Source organism: Thunnus maccoyii, chromosome 21 (assembly GCF_910596095.1).
Source record: "Thunnus maccoyii chromosome 21, fThuMac1.1, whole genome shotgun sequence".
Taxonomy (NCBI): domain Eukaryota; kingdom Metazoa; phylum Chordata; class Actinopteri; order Scombriformes; family Scombridae; genus Thunnus; species Thunnus maccoyii.
In genome coordinates this window covers 12,188,541-12,207,661 of record NC_056553.1, presented here as the reverse complement: position 1 = coordinate 12,207,661, position 19,121 = coordinate 12,188,541, and the positions used below count along the sequence as shown (strand labels likewise).

General features: G+C 42.4%; 1 protein-coding gene across 1 annotated transcript in view; it reads left to right on the top strand.

Annotated features, from left to right (window-relative positions):
* Nucleotides 1–19,121, top strand: part of map3k22 (mitogen-activated protein kinase kinase kinase 22) — a 40,594-nt gene that overhangs the window by 12,945 nt on the left and 8,528 nt on the right. The window contains exons 3-11 of the mRNA XM_042399537.1: nucleotides 616–660; nucleotides 7,103–7,212; nucleotides 8,975–9,012; nucleotides 12,356–12,455; nucleotides 13,191–13,307; nucleotides 13,704–13,818; nucleotides 15,449–15,582; nucleotides 15,885–15,958; nucleotides 17,722–17,783. Of these exons, the coding sequence (XP_042255471.1) occupies nucleotides 616–660; nucleotides 7,103–7,212; nucleotides 8,975–9,012; nucleotides 12,356–12,455; nucleotides 13,191–13,307; nucleotides 13,704–13,818; nucleotides 15,449–15,582; nucleotides 15,885–15,958; nucleotides 17,722–17,783 (795 nt within the window). The remainder of the gene's footprint in view (nucleotides 1–615; nucleotides 661–7,102; nucleotides 7,213–8,974; nucleotides 9,013–12,355; nucleotides 12,456–13,190; nucleotides 13,308–13,703; nucleotides 13,819–15,448; nucleotides 15,583–15,884; nucleotides 15,959–17,721; nucleotides 17,784–19,121) is intronic.

Genomic DNA, 19,121 nt, shown 5'->3' with positions numbered 1-19,121 from the left:
CTCTCACACTTCCTATGGCAGGAACAGTACAGAGAACAATAATACATGTAAGAGAGAGGAAAAGTGTGAGAAGGCTGTGAACAGCTCCAGATGGCACGTTCTGTACACACATTTTTATTGTTGTTAATAAAAATGTTTTCCTTCTTTTTTCTTTAACTTTGTTCACATACAGAAACACAAATCTACCCCAGACATTCAAAATATACATGATTCCAGTGTTGCACATTTATTTATATTCACACCCACCAGGCCTGTGAACACACATATGCACTCCTACATCTATGCAAAACCAGCCACCCGCACACACACACACACACTTACTGAGTTCTTCCATACAGTGCTACTCTAACAATAGACTCTCTCCTGTAGTATATTTGCATGTGCACAGGGCCTGTAGGCCTGTAAGAGCTGTCAGACTCAGCCTGTTGCTAACTGACCTCTATAAACAAAGCTCAAAATATCGGATCAATATCTTTTTGTCTGGTCTTTCCATACAAAACCAAACACGATGTACTGAGCATCATAACTAGAGCACAGAGTTCACCACTGGCCATTTATTTTTGACCTCTTTCCACTGTGATCCAAAACCATGTTGCCTTTTTTTTTTTTCCACAGATGACGGTCTCCAAAATGGACCCGGACAGCACAGGAACTCACAAGGTAAACTTTAATCCTTTCAAATGAAAAGTCAGCATCGCTTAAAGCAGTGATCTTCACTATTTTTATTCATGTGAGCCAAACTGGCAGGACACAGTTAATAGTAGAGCCAGTTCTATCACGAAATACCAAAATCCCCCCCCCTAACCCTTAAATAAATCTGCCTACTAATTTTGTCATCCCACGACATACAATATGTAATGCAGCCAATAAAGTCTGAATTAAAAACAGGCTTACCTTAATACTGCGATGAGCAGAAGCAGTCATGCGTTTCCTTGACTTTCTTCATGTTATATTTGTAGTTTGTTGTTGCAAACTTTGTGAATTATGTGTTTTGGCTGCATTATCATAATTATTAGCTGCAATGCAAGCTGCCAATTAAAGTTTTGGCGAGCCCCATGAGCCGCAATGAGTAACACTGGCTTAAATGAATAATTTGACATTTGGGGGAACACACTTATTTGCTTTCATGCTGAATATGATATGCAAAGATAGATATCACTCTTATGTAGGGCTGCAACTAACGATTATTTTCTTTATTGATAAATCTGTTGATTATTTTCTTGATTAATCAATTAGTTATTTGGTCTATGAAATGGCAGAAATTGGTGAAAAATGTCGATTAATGTTTCCCACAGCCCAAGGTAACGTCTTCAAATGTCCCAACCCAAAAAATTGTCATAGAAGACTAAAGAACCCAGAAAATATTTACATTTGAGAAGCTGAAATCTGAGAATCTGGAAATTTTCTTCTTAAAAAATGACTCAAAACCATTAATCGATTATCAAAATAGTTGGTGATTGATTTAATAGTTGGTAATAGTAAGTTTAATTGTTGCAGCTCTACTGTTATGTCTGTGCGTTTATTGGGGAGCTGGAGCCAGGAGGTGATTAGCTTAGGTTAGCATGATGACTGGAAGCAGGGGTGGGGGAAAGCTAGCATTAGCCTAGCGCTGTCAAAACCTCAAAAATAGGCTCACTAAGAGATTTTCCCCCTCCTCAGTAACTCTTATGTCACAACCCTCTAGTCTAGTCTGTCTATTTTGGATAAACTTTACTCTGCCACTCAGCTTTAGAGGTGTTGTGGATGTATTTGTGAACGAGCCAGACTTGCTGTTTGCCCTGCAGCCATTGTTTTTGCTAAGCTAAGCTAATTGCTGGCTCTAGCCCCATACTTAAAAGACATGATAGGAGTATAAATAACTCTAGACAAAACAGAATATCAGTGTATTCATACCAACCATTTTTGACTTTTATGAATAACTGGCTCTGTTTTTATTAAATTCTTTTTTGGTTCTGGATTGTTCGCCAGACAAAATAAGCAATTAAGAGATGTCATCCCGGGCTTTGGTAAATTACAATGGACATTTTTATGTATTTTTGGACATTTTGTAAGTAAGCAGATCAAGTATAAGTACATGAATTGATAATGAACACAATTATTAGTTGGAGCCCTACTTTCCAAGCCAAATCCTGTCTCTACAAAACAAAACAAAACAAAAACCTCTGCATACTTTCTTTTCATTTACAACAGAATGACTTTTCTTTTTTCGGTTGAGGTTACAAAGTGGCCAGGGAGGAAAAGCTCTTTTCCTTTGTGTCCATCTTCAGTGTCTTTCCCAACACGTTGAACTGTTCCTTTAACATGAATTCAATATACACAAAGCCCTCTTTAAGAGCTCATTACCTTCTTATTATAGCATGGTGGTAATACAATACACACAGCCTGAGAGAGGGAATGTCACAGCCTTCAGACACTGAATGGAAATGTTTGCACATTCCCCAATGAAAAGACTTTCAGCAGAAACCTTGTACAGTACAAACATTAATTGCACAACTATTGTCACACACCCACAATACCCTGCATTACATCAGAGCCATTATTCCTAGTGAAAGATTAACTTAGGAGTTTAAGCATTACCCACATTAGGAGTTAAATTGGCTGCATCACAGTTTTGACAAACAGCAAGGTGTGTAGGGATGAGAGTTTAGAGTGTGCCTCACTTAGTATAGCTGCTGTGAGTGCATCTATGTGTGTGTGTGTGTGTGTGTGAGTTGTGCGTCAGAGCTTGGCCCATGCTGCTGCTGCAGAGTGAGGACACGTTTGGCTCCAGCTGCTAATCCTGCCGGATGCCTTTGCCATGATGTGTCTCTCGGCACCAGGAAATCCCCTCAATGTCTTCATTCAGGCAGCCTGCCTCACACACACACACAGTCGCTGCCTCGCTAGCCCTCGCGTACACTTTGTTAGCTTGCAAGTTGCGGCTCTTTTATGGCCAGTGCTATTCTTTAAACACTCCTGGGGCAGCAGCAAAATTTATGTATCTTGAGCACCAAACTCTTTTGGCTGTTCTGGTCTCTTGAGAACTGTCAGCTCGAGCACAGCCACAGTTTACAGAACTAACTTGGACAGAGGTTCCTGCTTCATTTCACCCACTGCCACTTTCACAGTTCCAGCTTTTGCCTGAGAAAAAAAAGATGCAGAGTGATGATGCAATGCCCAGAAATCAGCCTCCATTGTGTAATGTTGCTCGCTCTGCTTGGCTTCCTGGAATTCCCCCTTTTCTTATTCTGGTCACATTTTACCCAAGATACAAGAAGCACAGGAAATGAACTGCAGGTATCCCATCGTAGATCTACATTCCACATACTATAAGAAAAGAAAAAAATCTCCCCAGTTCAGTCACATTGACATGAGGTTCCTAAAGTTCCTGTAGTCGGTTTGTGAGGCTGCTCCTGGCAGGGATGTATGGTTGGTGTGTGAGCTGGTTGCTTTCCACTGTGCTGGTGGTTAGCCTTGGCTGGCCTCAGCCTGGCAGCAGCCATGGACCGGGCCAGAGTGATGTAATACCTTCATTTATAGGCGGCCGTTGCAGCCGGCTCTGTATGCCACCACGCATTTCTCACACTCTCACTGCCCCCTTCGCCAACTCACCCTCCCACTCGTCCCTCTCTGCTATTATACATAGGGCCTTACAGGCCTCAAACACACGCACACACGCATGCAAGCCTCCGTTGTTTGTTTTGTATCCTTGACTGCGAGAGCACAGAGTAGTCTGGAGCTGTGAGCCGTTAGAGGCAGGACTGAAATAACACTTGTCACCAGAGAGAGAAGCGGCAATAGTGGGAAATAAAGAGTGACCCAACACATTTGTTTTGCAGTATTTGTTTTTTCTTCAAAGTAATGCTGAAGTTGACTGGTTGATTAATAGACATCAATTTTGACATGAGTCATGTAATTAAGCAAAAATACCAACCCTGATTTTTATAGATAACTGGCTGTGCTTGATTAAATATCTTTTGGTTTCGGATTGTTTGTTGGACAAAACAAGTAATTAAAAGACGCCATCCAGGGTTCTGGTAAATTGTGACAGACATCATGGACTATTTTTGGACATTTTATAAAAAGGCAGATTAACTTTAAGTAGTGTAATGTTATTTGTTTTCCTGGTGTGGTTACAAAGTGGCCATGGAGAAAAGCACTCGTCCCTCGTGTCCATCTCTGACTGATTCAATCAAAAATCCATTAATTTCCTGATGTGGAATAACGTGGTTAGCCCAGCTACATGTTCAGGACAGAGTCAGTGACTCAGTTCCTTCCTGTTCTGAGGGGACAGTCAAGCAGTTAGTCATCCGCTGCTGCTGACAGCTTATATTATAACTAGTGGGGCCTCCTCTGTGAGTCCTAACAGAGAATTTCAGTTGTAATGTCATCACTGTGCAGTTAAGGAAAGTCTGTGGTTTTGTCTGTTTTCAGGTATGTGAGTAGTTTATATTCATAGGTTTGATTTCATTCTTTTCTCTGTTGTTTCATCTGTCTTATCTCTTAAACAAGTAAAGGGAGGAAGACGACTAAGTCTGTCTCACACCCACCTGTTCTTATCACCACCAAGCAACCCACACATAGTTATAAAGTTGTTCGTGTATAAAGGCATGCGCTAACGAGGCACATTCTCAGCATACCACTGCATTTGAAAGGAAACTGACAGTTCAATTCAATTACACTAACTTCTCTGTTACTCTCAGTCAAATAAACCACGTCACCTGATTTATTATCATTCATGTCACTATACTTTCTCTCTGTTTTTACTGTTTTGCACTCTGGGCTGAGATTTTGTGAGTGTAACTTGTTCTTATCGCTCTGCTTTATTTAGCTTCTCAGTAAGTGGAGGGAGGTGTGCCGGTCAGTGGAGACGTCACTTCACTTCTGCTGCTATATTGGGATTTTTCTAACAAGCCTCAGTGGCTACCTACTGATGTGTTGCTACCACTTTATGTTAGCTAAGCTTGCTGGCTGGGCCAGAGGTGACAGTTGGTGGCCCCTAAGAAAGCTGGTAGCTTTCCAGAGAAAAGTAGTTCAGAGTCTAAAGCAGAATGTTTATAAAGGTTAAGCCAGGAAATCTTCCAAGTAATGCAGGATTTGATGGGTCAGTCACCTACATTTAATGGTATCTAGCAACGCAGATAGGTTTAATTTTGTTTATGGTGCTCACAGCATTGAAAGATGACAAGAGAAATTTGTCCTAGCAAATTAACATTTTAAAATCCCAGGCTTTGGTGATGAACCTTACATTTAATTGTCACTGTTGTTTGCTGCTGTCTCTGTCCAGGTGTATTACAGGTGATTTAAACCAATTTGGGCAAATTTTTTTGAGGCATTTTAGAAAATAACATAAATAAACAATTTTGAGAAACAATTAATTGTTGAAGTCACTTTTAATCAATGAAAATACTTGTTAGTTGCAGCCCTGATGGCAGCTCTACATAAACATATACTGTAACTGGGATTTATTGACCTTTAAATGTTGATCAGATTGAATATCTGCAATTGGCAATGTAAATAGGTATGCCAGTAGTGTGTTTACACGCGTGCAGTAAATACATGCTTGTCCATATTTGGATCTGTAAACCCGTGTGTGTGTGTGTGTGTTGTGACCCCTGGGTGAACCTAATGGACTGGCCCACAGTCGGTGAACAGCTGGCCACCAGAGCGGTACAGTGGGAACCAGATCAAATGCCATCTCAGCCCCTATCTGCTCTCTGTGCTACTAACACACACTCATAACACATAACCGCTCACTATGTGAATGACAGACCCATTGGTCTTTCTCACACACACACACACACAGATCGCTTTTACTTTAAGAATGTGGTCTTTCTTGCAGGTGTTGTTTGTGTTGCACGGCACACACCTGGTTTCCCTGTGAATGGCTCGTGTGTGTGTGTTTTTATAATAAATTCACCCAGGGCTTCATCTGAGAGGCAGGCTTGAGTGGGGGTCAACGACCTCTTCTTTATATTGTAATCACCGCACTCACATAATTGGTTCTATTAAAGTCTCTTGATATGATAATGTCTGACACACTCATCTGCGCGATTGCCCTTTTTACACATGAAAGAGTGTGTTGGTGAGTGTGTGTGTGTGTGTGTGTGTGTGTGTGGGTGGGTGGGTGGCAGAAAGTACAACGTGAGAGGAGAGAGTTGAGGAATGGAGAACCAGCTAGATGCTGAGTGGCACTCTCTTGTACTTTTGGGTTTGCTAAATGAATTTTAAGGATTTTATAATGAAAAGTATAGTCGGGACGCTTTTTCCCACGTAAGTAGAAAATTATGAATTTGAAACACACTTGACTTGCTCTTGTTCAGCCTCTGATTTCTCCATCAAAGTCAATAAGCTCAGTACATGTTCAGCTCCACAGACTGAAGCCACTTTGACTTTAAATGTCGGTGTTTGACAAAAGACAAAATCTTTGTGTGAGGAGCAAGTTCAACTAAAGAATTATACTCTTGAAATTGCTCTATTCGTATATAAGGGAATATATAAGTGCTTGATAACGAAGCTTGAGTCTACACATTCGTGACCACATTGGCCCCTGCAACAGCCACTCGTACACACTATTGCATTATTAAACACTTTTGCTCTCTCACAGCTTCGCATGCAGAGCACATAGTTTGGGAGGTTTATCTGTATTAGAATTCCTCGCCTCAAATAAATATTGATACAGATTAGGTATGACTCATACAGGCGTTGTGCAGATTTGTTCTTTGGTATTTTTCTGGTATTTTCTCTTTTCCTAAATAATGTTGTGATGATGTTCAAGAGACGTGTCTGGATTGTTTCCATTTGTGGAAACCCCATAGATGTTGTCATTGCAGGAAGTAGCAGACCAGGTGTTGCCTCATTGCCTGGTCTGAGCAAAGCCAAGTGACAACAGTCCACATGACAAATGATCGAACAGCCCTCCTACTGTCTTCGACTATCAACACCCATTCGTGACGTTCTAAATGTCACTTTGTGGTCAGGCGTTATTTCGCTGTAACTATGTGAAGGAGTTTATATAGCTACAAGTCATCAAACAGTGGAGAGCTCTCTTTCAGTTCCCTAATTCAGCCGAAAAAGATTGAGATTGACTTCGCACGACTGATGCATACCTTTTTGTCTGTAGATGACGAGGAAGCGCTCAATTCCATCATGAAGGACCTGGCAGCTCTGGGTCGCTGCTATACTCAGCACAACAGCCACAAGCCCAAGAACAGGACATTACTCTACAAACAGGTATGTACGGCATCCAGTCACACTGCTTCACTTAAAGGGGAACTGCATCCAAAATCTATCTTTTGAGCACTGATATAACCCTCTTAGTTCCTCTTGTAGGCTTGAATGTTGGCTTTTAAATGTTTCCATTTAATTGAGAGCAACAGTGTATGTCAGTTACAATAGATTCTTATAGTTCTATCAAGGTTTTTTGGCCAAATTCTGTCTTATGTTTCAAATGGTCATATTTTTCCCACAATATGTCTTAATACACAACTTGTATTGGAATTGCAATTGTCTTGGGAGTCCTTGCAACATATTCAAAAGAAACCAATGAAGGATTGGGACATACTGAGTTTACCAACGCACAGATAAGAAGTAGATGATAGTGCAGGGATGTTTTCAAACTCTCTCTGGCTGGAAAATGTTGTCTCAATGTAAGATTTTACTGTAGCTGACATGAATGTAATCTGATATCACATTCTCAGTTCCTCATGAACGGGCACACAATTGACTTTTTACAGTCACTTTTTCATGCCAACAGAAGAGGTGTCTTTTTTTGGCAAGTATCACTTTAGAATGGTCACGTAATTCTGCTTAATTACACTTTGTTAACCGCACACAGGAGAAGCACAGGGGTGTCTTTAACCTTTACTGGGTTTACACACAAAACCTCCACCGCACTTCCTTTTTCGATTGTGTTATGCTGGACTGACAGCTGCTGGCTGCCAAAGTCAGGTGAAGGTTGTGCTTTATTTTTGATAAGGATATAAATGAAAGAAGCTTAATTGTGAGTCTTTATTCAAAGCACATTACAAATACTAATGTGACATTCATGAGCATGGGAATGTCAGACTCCTCTCAACAAAACAGAGATGATACTTATTGGTGTTTTGTACTTCATTTGACCAAGTTGCATGCTGCAGGTGAACATGGCCTGAACCATTATTGGTCTACTGTAACAATGGCAAACCAGATCTGACTTAAAGATATGACACCCATCTTTACTAGCAAAAATATCACCACTACTACTACTATTACTAGTAGTTTTCAGTTGTCTTATGTCCTTTGTTTATTAAATGGCCGCAGTTTTCAAACTACAAATAGTTGAGAATGATAAAATGACAGATTTTGGACAGCTAATCACTCTCCTTCATGGTTTTTGTACACGAAAAGCTTCAGTGCTTCCAGGATTTAATTCCTCTCAATCACCTTGTGCCTCTTCAGAAGTCGTTTCCTTGTGCGTTTGTTCCCTCGGTGGAATGATAATTGGCAAATCCTCTTAAAGCACCAATGTTTATGATGAGACATAAACAAACAGTGATGAGCAAAGAGAGTTTCCGCTCAGAGTGCTGCAGTCCTCTGTGATTTGGGGTAAACCCCTGCTTTTTAACCAATAGCCTGCACTGATACAATGTCAGTGTTAGTTTATCACCATAACCTCACGCAGACTTGCAGGCTCCTCCAGATTCCTGCTCCCTTGGGTAATGGCTTTATAAATAGAAATCTTAGATTGTGTCATGCCATCTTTGGAGTCAAGTTGAAGGATAGTGTTATCTTTGCGTTGCACAGCTTGACAAAATGCACGAGACGCTGCAAACACTGAAGCACCTTTATTGTCAAATGTAAAACATTTATCATTATAATACTGTTTGACACTTAGATTCCTTGTGCAGCTTATCGTTTTCATTTCTTCAACAGTTCAAATCCCACATAAAACCATGAATCATTTTAACTTTCCACTTCCATAACTCCCCTCTGTTGTTGTTTTTCCTCTCAACAGGATTTAAGAGTCAAGCTGGAGCATGAGAGAGAAAAACGGTATGTTGGAACCTCCGTATTGTTTTTTCTACTCCTCTATCCAAGCCTTAACTCTTCAGTTCGGATCTTTTTTTTTTTTTTTGTTATGCTTTGCCATGCCTGGGATTTTGTGTCTAGGGGAAATCACAGTTACATGCCAGACTAGCATAAAGAGAGGGAAAATTCCTTCTTTGACATTTAGCCGAAGCCTTGTGTTTCAGACTCGGACAGGCTCTTTGAGAGAGGAAAAAGGCCCGAGAGAGGGAATGAGCAAAAAAAAAAAGACAGAGGGAGCGCCAAGTGTCCAGTCTTCCAGGCACACCCCATATTAATACTCCATCTTCTGTGTTTTCTTGTGCTTTTCTTCTGTCCTCAACATCCTTCACCCTGCAGTCGCCTGTCCTCCCTCAAAAGGCAGAGTGTGGTTACAGTAACTCTGTCTGGAGACAGTCACAAGCGTTTTTTCCACCAAGGTGCCTTACAGTTTGTTTACCACGTTGGAGCACTTTGAAAGCCGAGGCGCCCAGTATAAATAACCCAGCTTTTGAACGGGAGAGGCTTTATTTGGTCCTCAGTGCTGAGTGAGACCGAGTCTCTCGGGTCCTTGTCTGGCCTTTAGCATTGCATCCTGGGACAGGTCCAAGTTCATAGACAGATATTGTCCCAGTGAAACCCTCGTTTCACAAACCCACAGAGAGACTGAACTCGGAACTCCTGAAGTGAGGGAAATAACAAACACAGAGTGTACTGTTACAGTGGAAAAAAAAAAAACACCAGGGAGAAACTGACCAGAACCTACAAGAATAATTGCCTTGATTCATCAGAATATAGAGCAAGGGAACAGGCATTGGTTCAGTGAGGTTGTGATTAGAAAGCCACAGGCTCATAGGAGTGAGAAAGAAAGGAGAAACGGCACGCTCCTCCAGCAGAACAGGACTTCACACTGGGCCTCTCCACTTTTTCACAGACCTAATTGGCTACTGCGGAGGAAGACTCGAGTTTTTCATGTTTCTGCCTCCCTCTGTTTCTCCGTCTCACGGCCTTGTCTTTCTCACAAGCTCCCCTCACACCGCACTGCTCTCTTGGAACAGACGCACAACAAGCTCGCTCTGGAAGACACCATTTATAGATGTCAAAGGCATCTCTTTTTGTATTCATTTTTTTTGATTCACTCTGTCAATTCACACTTTCTTTCACTTTCCCTTCTCGTCTCATGTTGTTAGCTAGTTCTCTCCATGTTATCCTTGTCTGAGTTTTGACCACTTTCACTTTGAATTTGGCCTGTTGTGGAAATCAGTAGGATATCCTGAGTTTGTTACCTCATGGGATGAAATAATATCACATCGTAACATTAGTATTATAATATTTAAAGCAGCTCTAAAGCAGATGTTCGCTAAAAAGTTAGCCGTGTTGACTTAAAAGGTCAGAACTTGTCAGTAATGTGGTTACAGCTTGATGTTGCTACCCCAAAATGGCCAAAAAAAACAGTTATTGTAGGTTTAATGTTTCGTTTTCTAGGGACGTAGCACATAGCAATGACCGAAGCCACATACGACAGCTTTTATAAGAATACACTGAGCTCGATAAGAACACATATAAAGCAACAAAAACAGTCATACAAAAATCCAAAGGAAGGTTTAATTAAATTTTCAATGCGCTCACTCTTGAGAACATTCTTGAAAACTCAGAAGTGATATCTTATTGGCCGCGTATCGAAAAACTATCATTATTGCGATTTCCGTCCAAGTTGCAGCACCAGTGTGAATTACATTTGATACTTTAGCAGTGTCCACGGGAGTCCCTGAGTCAGGAGAACCGTGTTGTCTGTCCACAATGGAATCTAATTGGACGGTCTCTCTTTTCATTGGCAAGCACTGAACGTTTGGGGCAGGAAATAGGAGCTGTGTCTCTCTCGTCCCCTGGCTCTGCCTCAGGGTCTCCTGCCAGAGAGTGAAGGAACCGAGCCAGAGTTTTTTTTTTTTTTTTTTTTTCTGTGTGTATATGATTGTGATTGTGTCGATGAGAGAAAGAGATCGAGTGTGCTGGGATGTGTGAAAGCCTTTTTTTTTTTTCACTCCACAAATCTGTGTGTTTTTTTGTGGAGCGTGTGTCCACATGCTTTCACAGAGGAAGGAAAGCCATATCTTTTCGAGCAGCATCCTCATACCCCCCCCTCCCTCTCCCTCTCCCCTCCTCCACATCCCTCCAGCTCTTTATCAGACACATCATCGCTGAGTATAAACAGAGACGGAGAGCGTTTAGCTGTGCTTCTGCTCGCCTCTGATCTGCAGGCCTCCCTCTTCCCAGAATCCTCTCCTCAAATGAGGGAGCCAATGAGCAGTCATTAAGATAGGCAGAGCCTTGGCCTCTGATGAGGAAATGATGGGATGAAAACAAGTCCTTTTATCAGGATACTATAAAGAGATAGTGGGCTGCTGATTCTTCAAAAGCAAGTGAGGATAGATTGAAAAGAGAGGAGAGTAAATGCAGGAGAGAATCTTTTTCCCTTTCTTTCCCTTTATTTTCTTAGGCTGTCGCTTTTATTTTCTCTCTCGCAGTCTGTAAATATCTCCGCGTCTCTGTATCTTTCACTCTGTCACTCATTTAAAGAGGAGGGAAAGACACACATCCTGCTGCTTTTGCTGCCGCTCCAGATTTTTTCCCCTTTCCTCTCAGGAAGTTTCCCATCTGCCTTTGTGCTGGCTTAGTTGAGAGGCCCAGTGGTGTTGAAACAGTGGCCGATGCACACACTGATTGGGAAGCACACTCATGCATGCAGAGTTTTACAAACACACACGCATCCATATATACACTCACTACAAACACTCGCTGATAAGCTCGGACTCAGACAGACAGACAAAGTGAGCACACTCATAGTCATACACGTAGGCATACAGTAGATAAGAACTGACATATATACACATCTAAGAGGGGTTGCTCTGTTTTCATTGCATTGATTAATGCCCTGTTAGCATCTTGTTGGCTCGGCTCGCTCCTCTCCTTGACCCCGTTGACCTGTGCCTTTTTTTTTTAATCCTGTTACCATAGAAACACTGTTACATCTAGTAAAAAACATATGTTAGAAATAAGGAAAAAAACCTGGATCCATCACATCTATTACTGCATTTCTACTCCTCTTTTCTGCTCCACTGCGTCATAGTGTTGTGAGTATATTAATTAAATGATAATTAACTAGTAAACAGGAAACAGTCATGGCTGCCAGGCGATCACTTACTCTGCCAAAGTCCTACATCAGAGCAGAGTTTCTAAGTCTTAGTAGTCTGTGCTCATAAATGTTGCAGCTAGACACCACGCTCGCTTCCTTTTGCGACCTCTGACCTCGCTGGTGTTCTCTGCTTCCCAGAATCATCCCGTTCCAGAGGCCGCTCAAGATCAAGGAGCTGCTGCAGAAAGTTACAGAGGCCTTTGGACAGCAGATGGACATGTTCTTTATGGAGAAAGAGGTACAAAAACAACAAGAGGAAACGCGGTTAAGATATTTCGTTGCTGTTGTGAATCTAAATAAGAATGTCGTAAGATATAGAAAGTGACTCATATCCACGTGGCATGTGTGTATATTCTCTAAGGTGCATAAAACCACATATTCAGCTGTATCTTAAGAACTCATGAAGAAAAAGCCTCATGCATAAGTTTGTCCTTGTAAATAGGTTTGCAACTAACGATTATTTTCATTATCGATCTGATGTCCTCAATTTGATGATTATTTTCTTGATTAATCGATTTGTCGTTTTGTCTACAAAATGTCATAAAATGCAAAAAAAAGCCTGTTATAATTTCCCAGAATCAAAGATGATGTCTTCAAATGTCTTATTTTATCCAAGCAACAGTCAAAAACCCAAAGATATTCAGTTTATTATCATGTATGACAAAGAAAAGCATTTAATTATCACATTTGAGAAGCTGAAACCAGCAATTTTTTGGCATATTCACTTAAAAAATCACTGAAACAATAATGAAACAATCAGAATAGTTGCTGATTAACTTCCTGTCAATCAACTGATTGGTTAATCGACTACTTGTTGCAGCTCTTGTTGTAAAATCTAACGTAAGTTAGATTAAAAGGGCATGACAGCAACATCCATAGTACGTCATGCATGCACTGATGCTTTTACATGCTATTATTATGGAACAATGGGGAACAAAAAGGTCACGCGCTGTATGTTTTCTTGTCCTTTCAGTTGCTTCTGCCCCTAAAGACACAGGAGGACCTGGATCAGGCGGTGCTGACGTTGGGCTGCAGCTCGGGGATCAACGGGCTGCTCAGGATACTGCTGAAGACCCCCAAGAACAATCATGTGAGTCCCCCCAAACAACGTGCGCTATGCTAAGTGCATCATTAACAAAGCAGCATTTCTACTAACACAAAACATGTCTTACAGAGCTTCAGTCATTTAGATTTGTCACTGTGTAAATTGTAACCATAGCAACCGTGAGAAGGAATAGCTGAAAGTTAGTCACTTTCTGACAATAGTACAGCTGTATGAAGTCATTCTTTTTTTGAAACCTTATGAGTCAACTGGACCAGAGATACTGCTGAAACCTGCAACAGAGGAAACAAACTTCCTCCACCAACCTGATGTAATCGGACAATGATGTAATGCTATACTTACTTCCTGCTCTCCCTCTCACTAGCTCTCAACTTTCTCCTGACCCCCCCCCCCCCCACCCTCCTGTGTGTTTTCTCCTCGCAGTACCTACAGGTGAACAGCAGGGACAAACAGAGCGAGATGAGGTCGTCGCGGTCACTGGGAGATCTGAAGGGCTCCCTGCTCAAGGGCTCGGAGAGGGTGCGCAAACACTCGACAGGTGAGTCAGCTCGTGGGAACACACGCAGGAATGTAGGGACTGGGGAGATCAGAATGCCATTACAGCTCTATGAAGACTTTTTTTTTAGATGTACAGTAATTCCTACAGATCTTCATGTCTGCTCATGCCTGATTGAACACAGTGGAAGGAAAAAGGGAGGAGGCAGAAAAACAGCAAGCACAGCCAAATCCTGCTGATGTCAGGGCTTCTTGTCCACCTGCTAAAGCCTCGAGGGTGACTTGTCAGTGTCAATTTACAACACGGTGATGCCACAGTCATAGGAATGTTAATAGCGAGATGAGGGACATGCTTTGTCTGAATGGAAAATGCAAATTGAAGGTGAAAGTGACAACTGTTAACAGCTAGAGAGAGACATTGTCAAAGCAAGGACGAGTTCCTGCTCTCTTGCCAAACAGCTGTCTGCGGCGTGCATCATCACCTTGATTTGTTTGATTCTAAAGTTGTTGTGTTAAAAGTGTTGATCCTCGGATGTTAAAGCGAGCGTACGTGACATAAATGCAGCTTGTGTTAAGACGGACTAAAGTCCTTTTTCTTGTCATGTTACACTCCACGGCTAGATAACGCGGTACACTCACAGTTCTGTTGTCCCTCCTGGCTTGTTTGGTAACACAGCGTGAAGGTTTATTTTGCTCTGTGCAATACTGAGCTTTCTCCCTGCCTCTCATGTCTGAATCTTTTTTTCATTCCCTTTATATCAGGTCTCCCCAGAAAGGTCAACATTTCAGTCATATCTCAACCCTCAGAAACTACCGGCCCTCTCTCTCTCTGCATTTGCATTTTCGCATAGCAGTTGTAAACACTTTATGATCGCTGTCAACGCCAATCTTTCTCACGTAGCTCCAATAACATCAGAGCTGTCACCATCCCGACTCGTATAAATTGTATAGAATTACCTCGCTCTCTATCAATTCCCCCGTCAGCTACAAGTCAGAGAAGGGAGGGAGAGGCTGAGAGATAGAAGCGGAGGGAGTGGTGGCAGATGAGAGGTGACAGGAGAGCGGTGACAGTGGATGGTTGAGTGAAGATGTGATGTGAGCCCCGGTACCTCAATGATGTACAGCAGCAGGAGGGAGGAGAAGGAAAGGGGGGGGTGGGGGAGGCGGGGGAGAAAGGAGGAGAGGAAAGAAATTAAATCATGAAGAAAAAGGAGCTGAAAATTTGGCTTTCAGTTAAAAACTAGACTGTTGATTCTGATATTTTCCTATACATCTTTACTCCTTTATACTTCTTCGGTATCCCTGTCAGCACAGCCAGTGACAGTCAGACTTTCAGTGAGTCTTCTTACTGTGTCAAGGACGAGTTCTCAGTCTCCGCTGCAGCTCAGCCGGGGGAGCGTTTGTCACAGTAATTGAGGTTATAGGTGGCAGCAGTGTGGTTTAGTAAATCATCTCTCGTTGTCCTGGCACAGTTGAACTTGTACCCATGAATAACACCGTGACGCTGTTTTCTCCCCCCTGTTTTTCATCTCTTCATCATCTTTCCCTCCGTTCCCTCTCGCCTTCACCTTTCAATTTCTCCTTTTGTTCTCCGGATTAACATCTATTCTCCCTTCTGTGCAACTTAACTCATCCGTTCTCTTTCTTTTCCTCACTACCTATCACCTTCCCAGGTTCCCTCCACACAGGTCGGACGTCCCCGCCCCCAGGTAGTGTCCCTGAGGAGCAGCAGCAGATTGCACGCCAGGGCTCCTACACCAGCATCCACAGTGAAGGGGAGTTCATCCCGGAGACCCAGGACCAGAATGTAAGAGCCTCCACCAAAGAAAAAAGACTTTTATCCACTCAGACAGTTAAATATCATCATTATAAAACCAGGTTCTGGGTAAATATGTATCCATAGTAGTACCTGTAGTATGTACCCATCAACTGGTATCAACATATAACATTTAACATCAACATATAACATTTATATGCAGCTTTTAAACAGAGCTGTCCAGTACTCATGCTGCAGTGGTACACACTGCTGTCTATACTGCTGTATACTCTCCCCCACATGATTGCATGCTGTGTGACCGTCGATCCCCCCTGTGTTATTATATCTGTCAGATGCTGGATCCCTTTGGGAGTGCAGACAACTCTCTGTCGAGCAGCTGTCAATCAATAGATCAAGCACTGGACAGGTGAGTCATCATGCAGCGTGTGATTTACGACCGTCGTCCGTGTGGATTTTTTATTTATGATGTACACGTTCACACTGTGAGGCTGTTGTGTGCAAGTCTCGGTCTGCATCATCTTGTTTGTGCCTTTTAACTTACTTGGATGTGAACTTGTATGTTGCAAACACAGACACACACACACACACACTCACACACACACACAGAAGCAAAGTTTATAAATGGTGTTAAAGGTCAGCAAAGCTCTCTGACTCTCTGACCCTGCCTTCTGCCCATCAGGTTTATGCAGATTTCATAACTCATCATTGTACAGTGTATGAAACTCTTAATTGGTCCTCTCCCATCATAAGAAGACAGCGACATTGGCTGCAGTTTAATTTTAAATGTATACACTTATGCCCTCACTATTTAAAGCAGTTCATTGTACCTTTCTCCTCCAATTATCAATTGAGAAACTCTATCCAGCTCTTTTTTCTGTTCCTGTAGTCGCTATAGCTATAGTAAGAAAGCCTTTATGTTTAAAGCTCCATCTGATTGGAATAATCTACCTGTATATATATCTTTCCACTCATTCAAAAATGCCTTGTCTTCTTATTATGGAATCATACATATCCATAACGCCTATAATAACACCTCTATAATTATGTTTTACTGACATTAATACATTTTTGTGAATGAATGATCCGTTTGCTCTGCTTGGAGTATGATCCCCTGATTTTGTATGTCTTATGGACTGTTACATTTGGTATTGTTTCATTATCTTATAGTTATTTCTAGTTTCTGTTAAATGTTTTCTCTACTTGTGCTTATATTGTATTAATGTCATTTAGGACCCCCTCGAAAACGAGATGTTACCTCTCAAGGGGGTTATTCCTGATAAAGACTTTCCAAAGAAAGGTCACTTTGCTGTTGCCATAGCAACATAACTCTTATCTGGACGCCTGGATTCCACCGTTATCACGAGAGAGAGAGAGAGAGAGAGAGAGAGAGAGAAACAGAGACTGTGTGGGAGATGTGAAAGAGTGAGCAAGAACATGCCACTTGAGAGGCAAAATTTGAGCCAGAAATTGAGAAGCAGTTTAAGAGTGAGAGTGAAGTGGAAGGGCTGAGGAGTGAAAAAGAATGAAATTGAAACAAAAGGGAAAAGAAAAGTGAGCGAGTGTGAGGTTGAGAGAGAGAGAGAGAGAGAGAGAGAGAGAAGGGCGGAAACAGCTCTACCTGCACGAGGCTTATCTGGACTCCAGGCTGCAGAACAATGGCAGGAAACGAGTGCATGGAACTTTTCCCTGCGAGCGGGCATGCGTGCCCCTTATCCAGGGTCTCGTGGCCCCGCGCCGCCCTGCGGTCAGCAGAGACGTCACTCTCTGTCGGGTTGTCAGGCCAGGGCTGGCTACAGACAGCCAGGGAGGGTGGGAGGTGGGAGGGGGTTTAATGTACATACACATATTTAATGATAAAATATTTGTTCCGCTGCCAGTTGAGCAGCTCTGAGCACAGCACACGCATTCACTTTCTCATTGTTAGTGTAGTGAGGTTTTAGCCAGCGCCCAGCTTATCTTTTCTAATTCAAGACTTTGTTGTTTTACATCAATCAAGACTGAAAGCTTGGTAGTTTGAATGCAAAAGTCATTTTGAAGCATTTTGTGGCGATTCAGAAGTTTTAGGCCAGCAGCGTAGCCAGACTCTGTTTGAAGATATGGGGGAATTACAGACTGAAATAGCGAATCATTTTTCAGCTTTTCCTCTCCCCTGTTCTCTTGTCATTTCAGTCCTCCGTTCTCGCAGAACAACCGCGACAATAATTACCTGAACCTCAACTATGAATACAAAGGTAAGTGAGGAGAAACCTGCAGCTGTGCGTCTGTTATCGTCTCTCCACTTCTAAAAATGCTTTCTTTGCTCAACTCAAACACTGCAGAAAGATAAAGAGAGGTGCAAAAAGCTTCTTTTTTTTTTTGTTCTGTGGTAATTATAGCCACAAAATCAGTTTCACAGAAAAAAAGAACTAAAGCTCTGTTCCTATTAGCCCCCGATTACTTAAAATGCTTCCTCATTGCAAATGCTCTCTAGAGATTACTAATGAGGAGGGAGATGATATTATTTGATGGTTCTATCTGGGAGTATATATATATACTTGAAATGAGGAATAGGTTATTGCGAAGATATTTAATATCTTGGTTGTACGTCTTGTGAAGCTGAGTGTCTCATAAGGTGATGAAGGGAGTGTGATAGTATCATAACTCTTCCTGCTTTATCTTCCACTCGCTCTCCTCTGTGTACCCTTTGTCCATCTCCTTTTCCCTTTTGTCTCTCCCCTTTTTGCCTTTTTTTTTTGTTCAAACTCCAGTTCCTAATAGACATCGCTGTTTTCCTGCCTTTTCATGATCACTTCCCTACTCCATCCCCTCTCCTCTTGATACCCCCCTACTCGTCTACTCCTCGTCCCCGGGGTCCCTGTCTGTCCCTTTTCCTTCAGAACGCAGATCAAATAGAGTAGGATGATAGATAAGGCCACACTAATCCTCGTGAACAGAGGATACAGCAGCTCCCCCAATCTGGTCATTTCTTTTTCTCCTGCGCCACCCCAGTGCTGTAACTTAAAGAGGGAGTGCGGCACATAGTGTACACAGACTGGGAGAACTGGAGCTTCATATAGCTGCAGCAGTACTTGAAGACTCACTCGGGCACGCATGCATGCATGTGCTTGCACACACACACACACATAAACGTACGTTCCCCTCCCAGATGTAAAGCTGTGTGGCCCTTCCTGCTGAGGGCTACAGTATTTGTTTACCATTCCCTGTGAGTAGATTTTTCCTCTCCATCCCGCACTGCCAAACACAAAAAATAACTCCCGTCTCCATGGGATACGGCCACAAAAACAGCACGAGGGGAGGCAGTCATCTGACAGAACAGCTGCTTTCAATTGCAAGTGGCTCCGCTGCTCTCCATTTAGTGTGTGTGCGCGTGTGCGTGTGTGTGTGTGTGTGTGAGAGAGAGTGTCAGCGCTTGCCTGCGTCAGCACTGCTCCCCACCTGCCTTTAGTTACTGCTCCACTGGGTTCAGAGCTAAGGCTAAGCTAGCACACATGAGCTGTTTTCAGCTCTCTTGGCTGCAGTGAAGCGATACAACAGCTCTGTTCCGTGTGTGAAAAGCTGTCTTCCTTTCC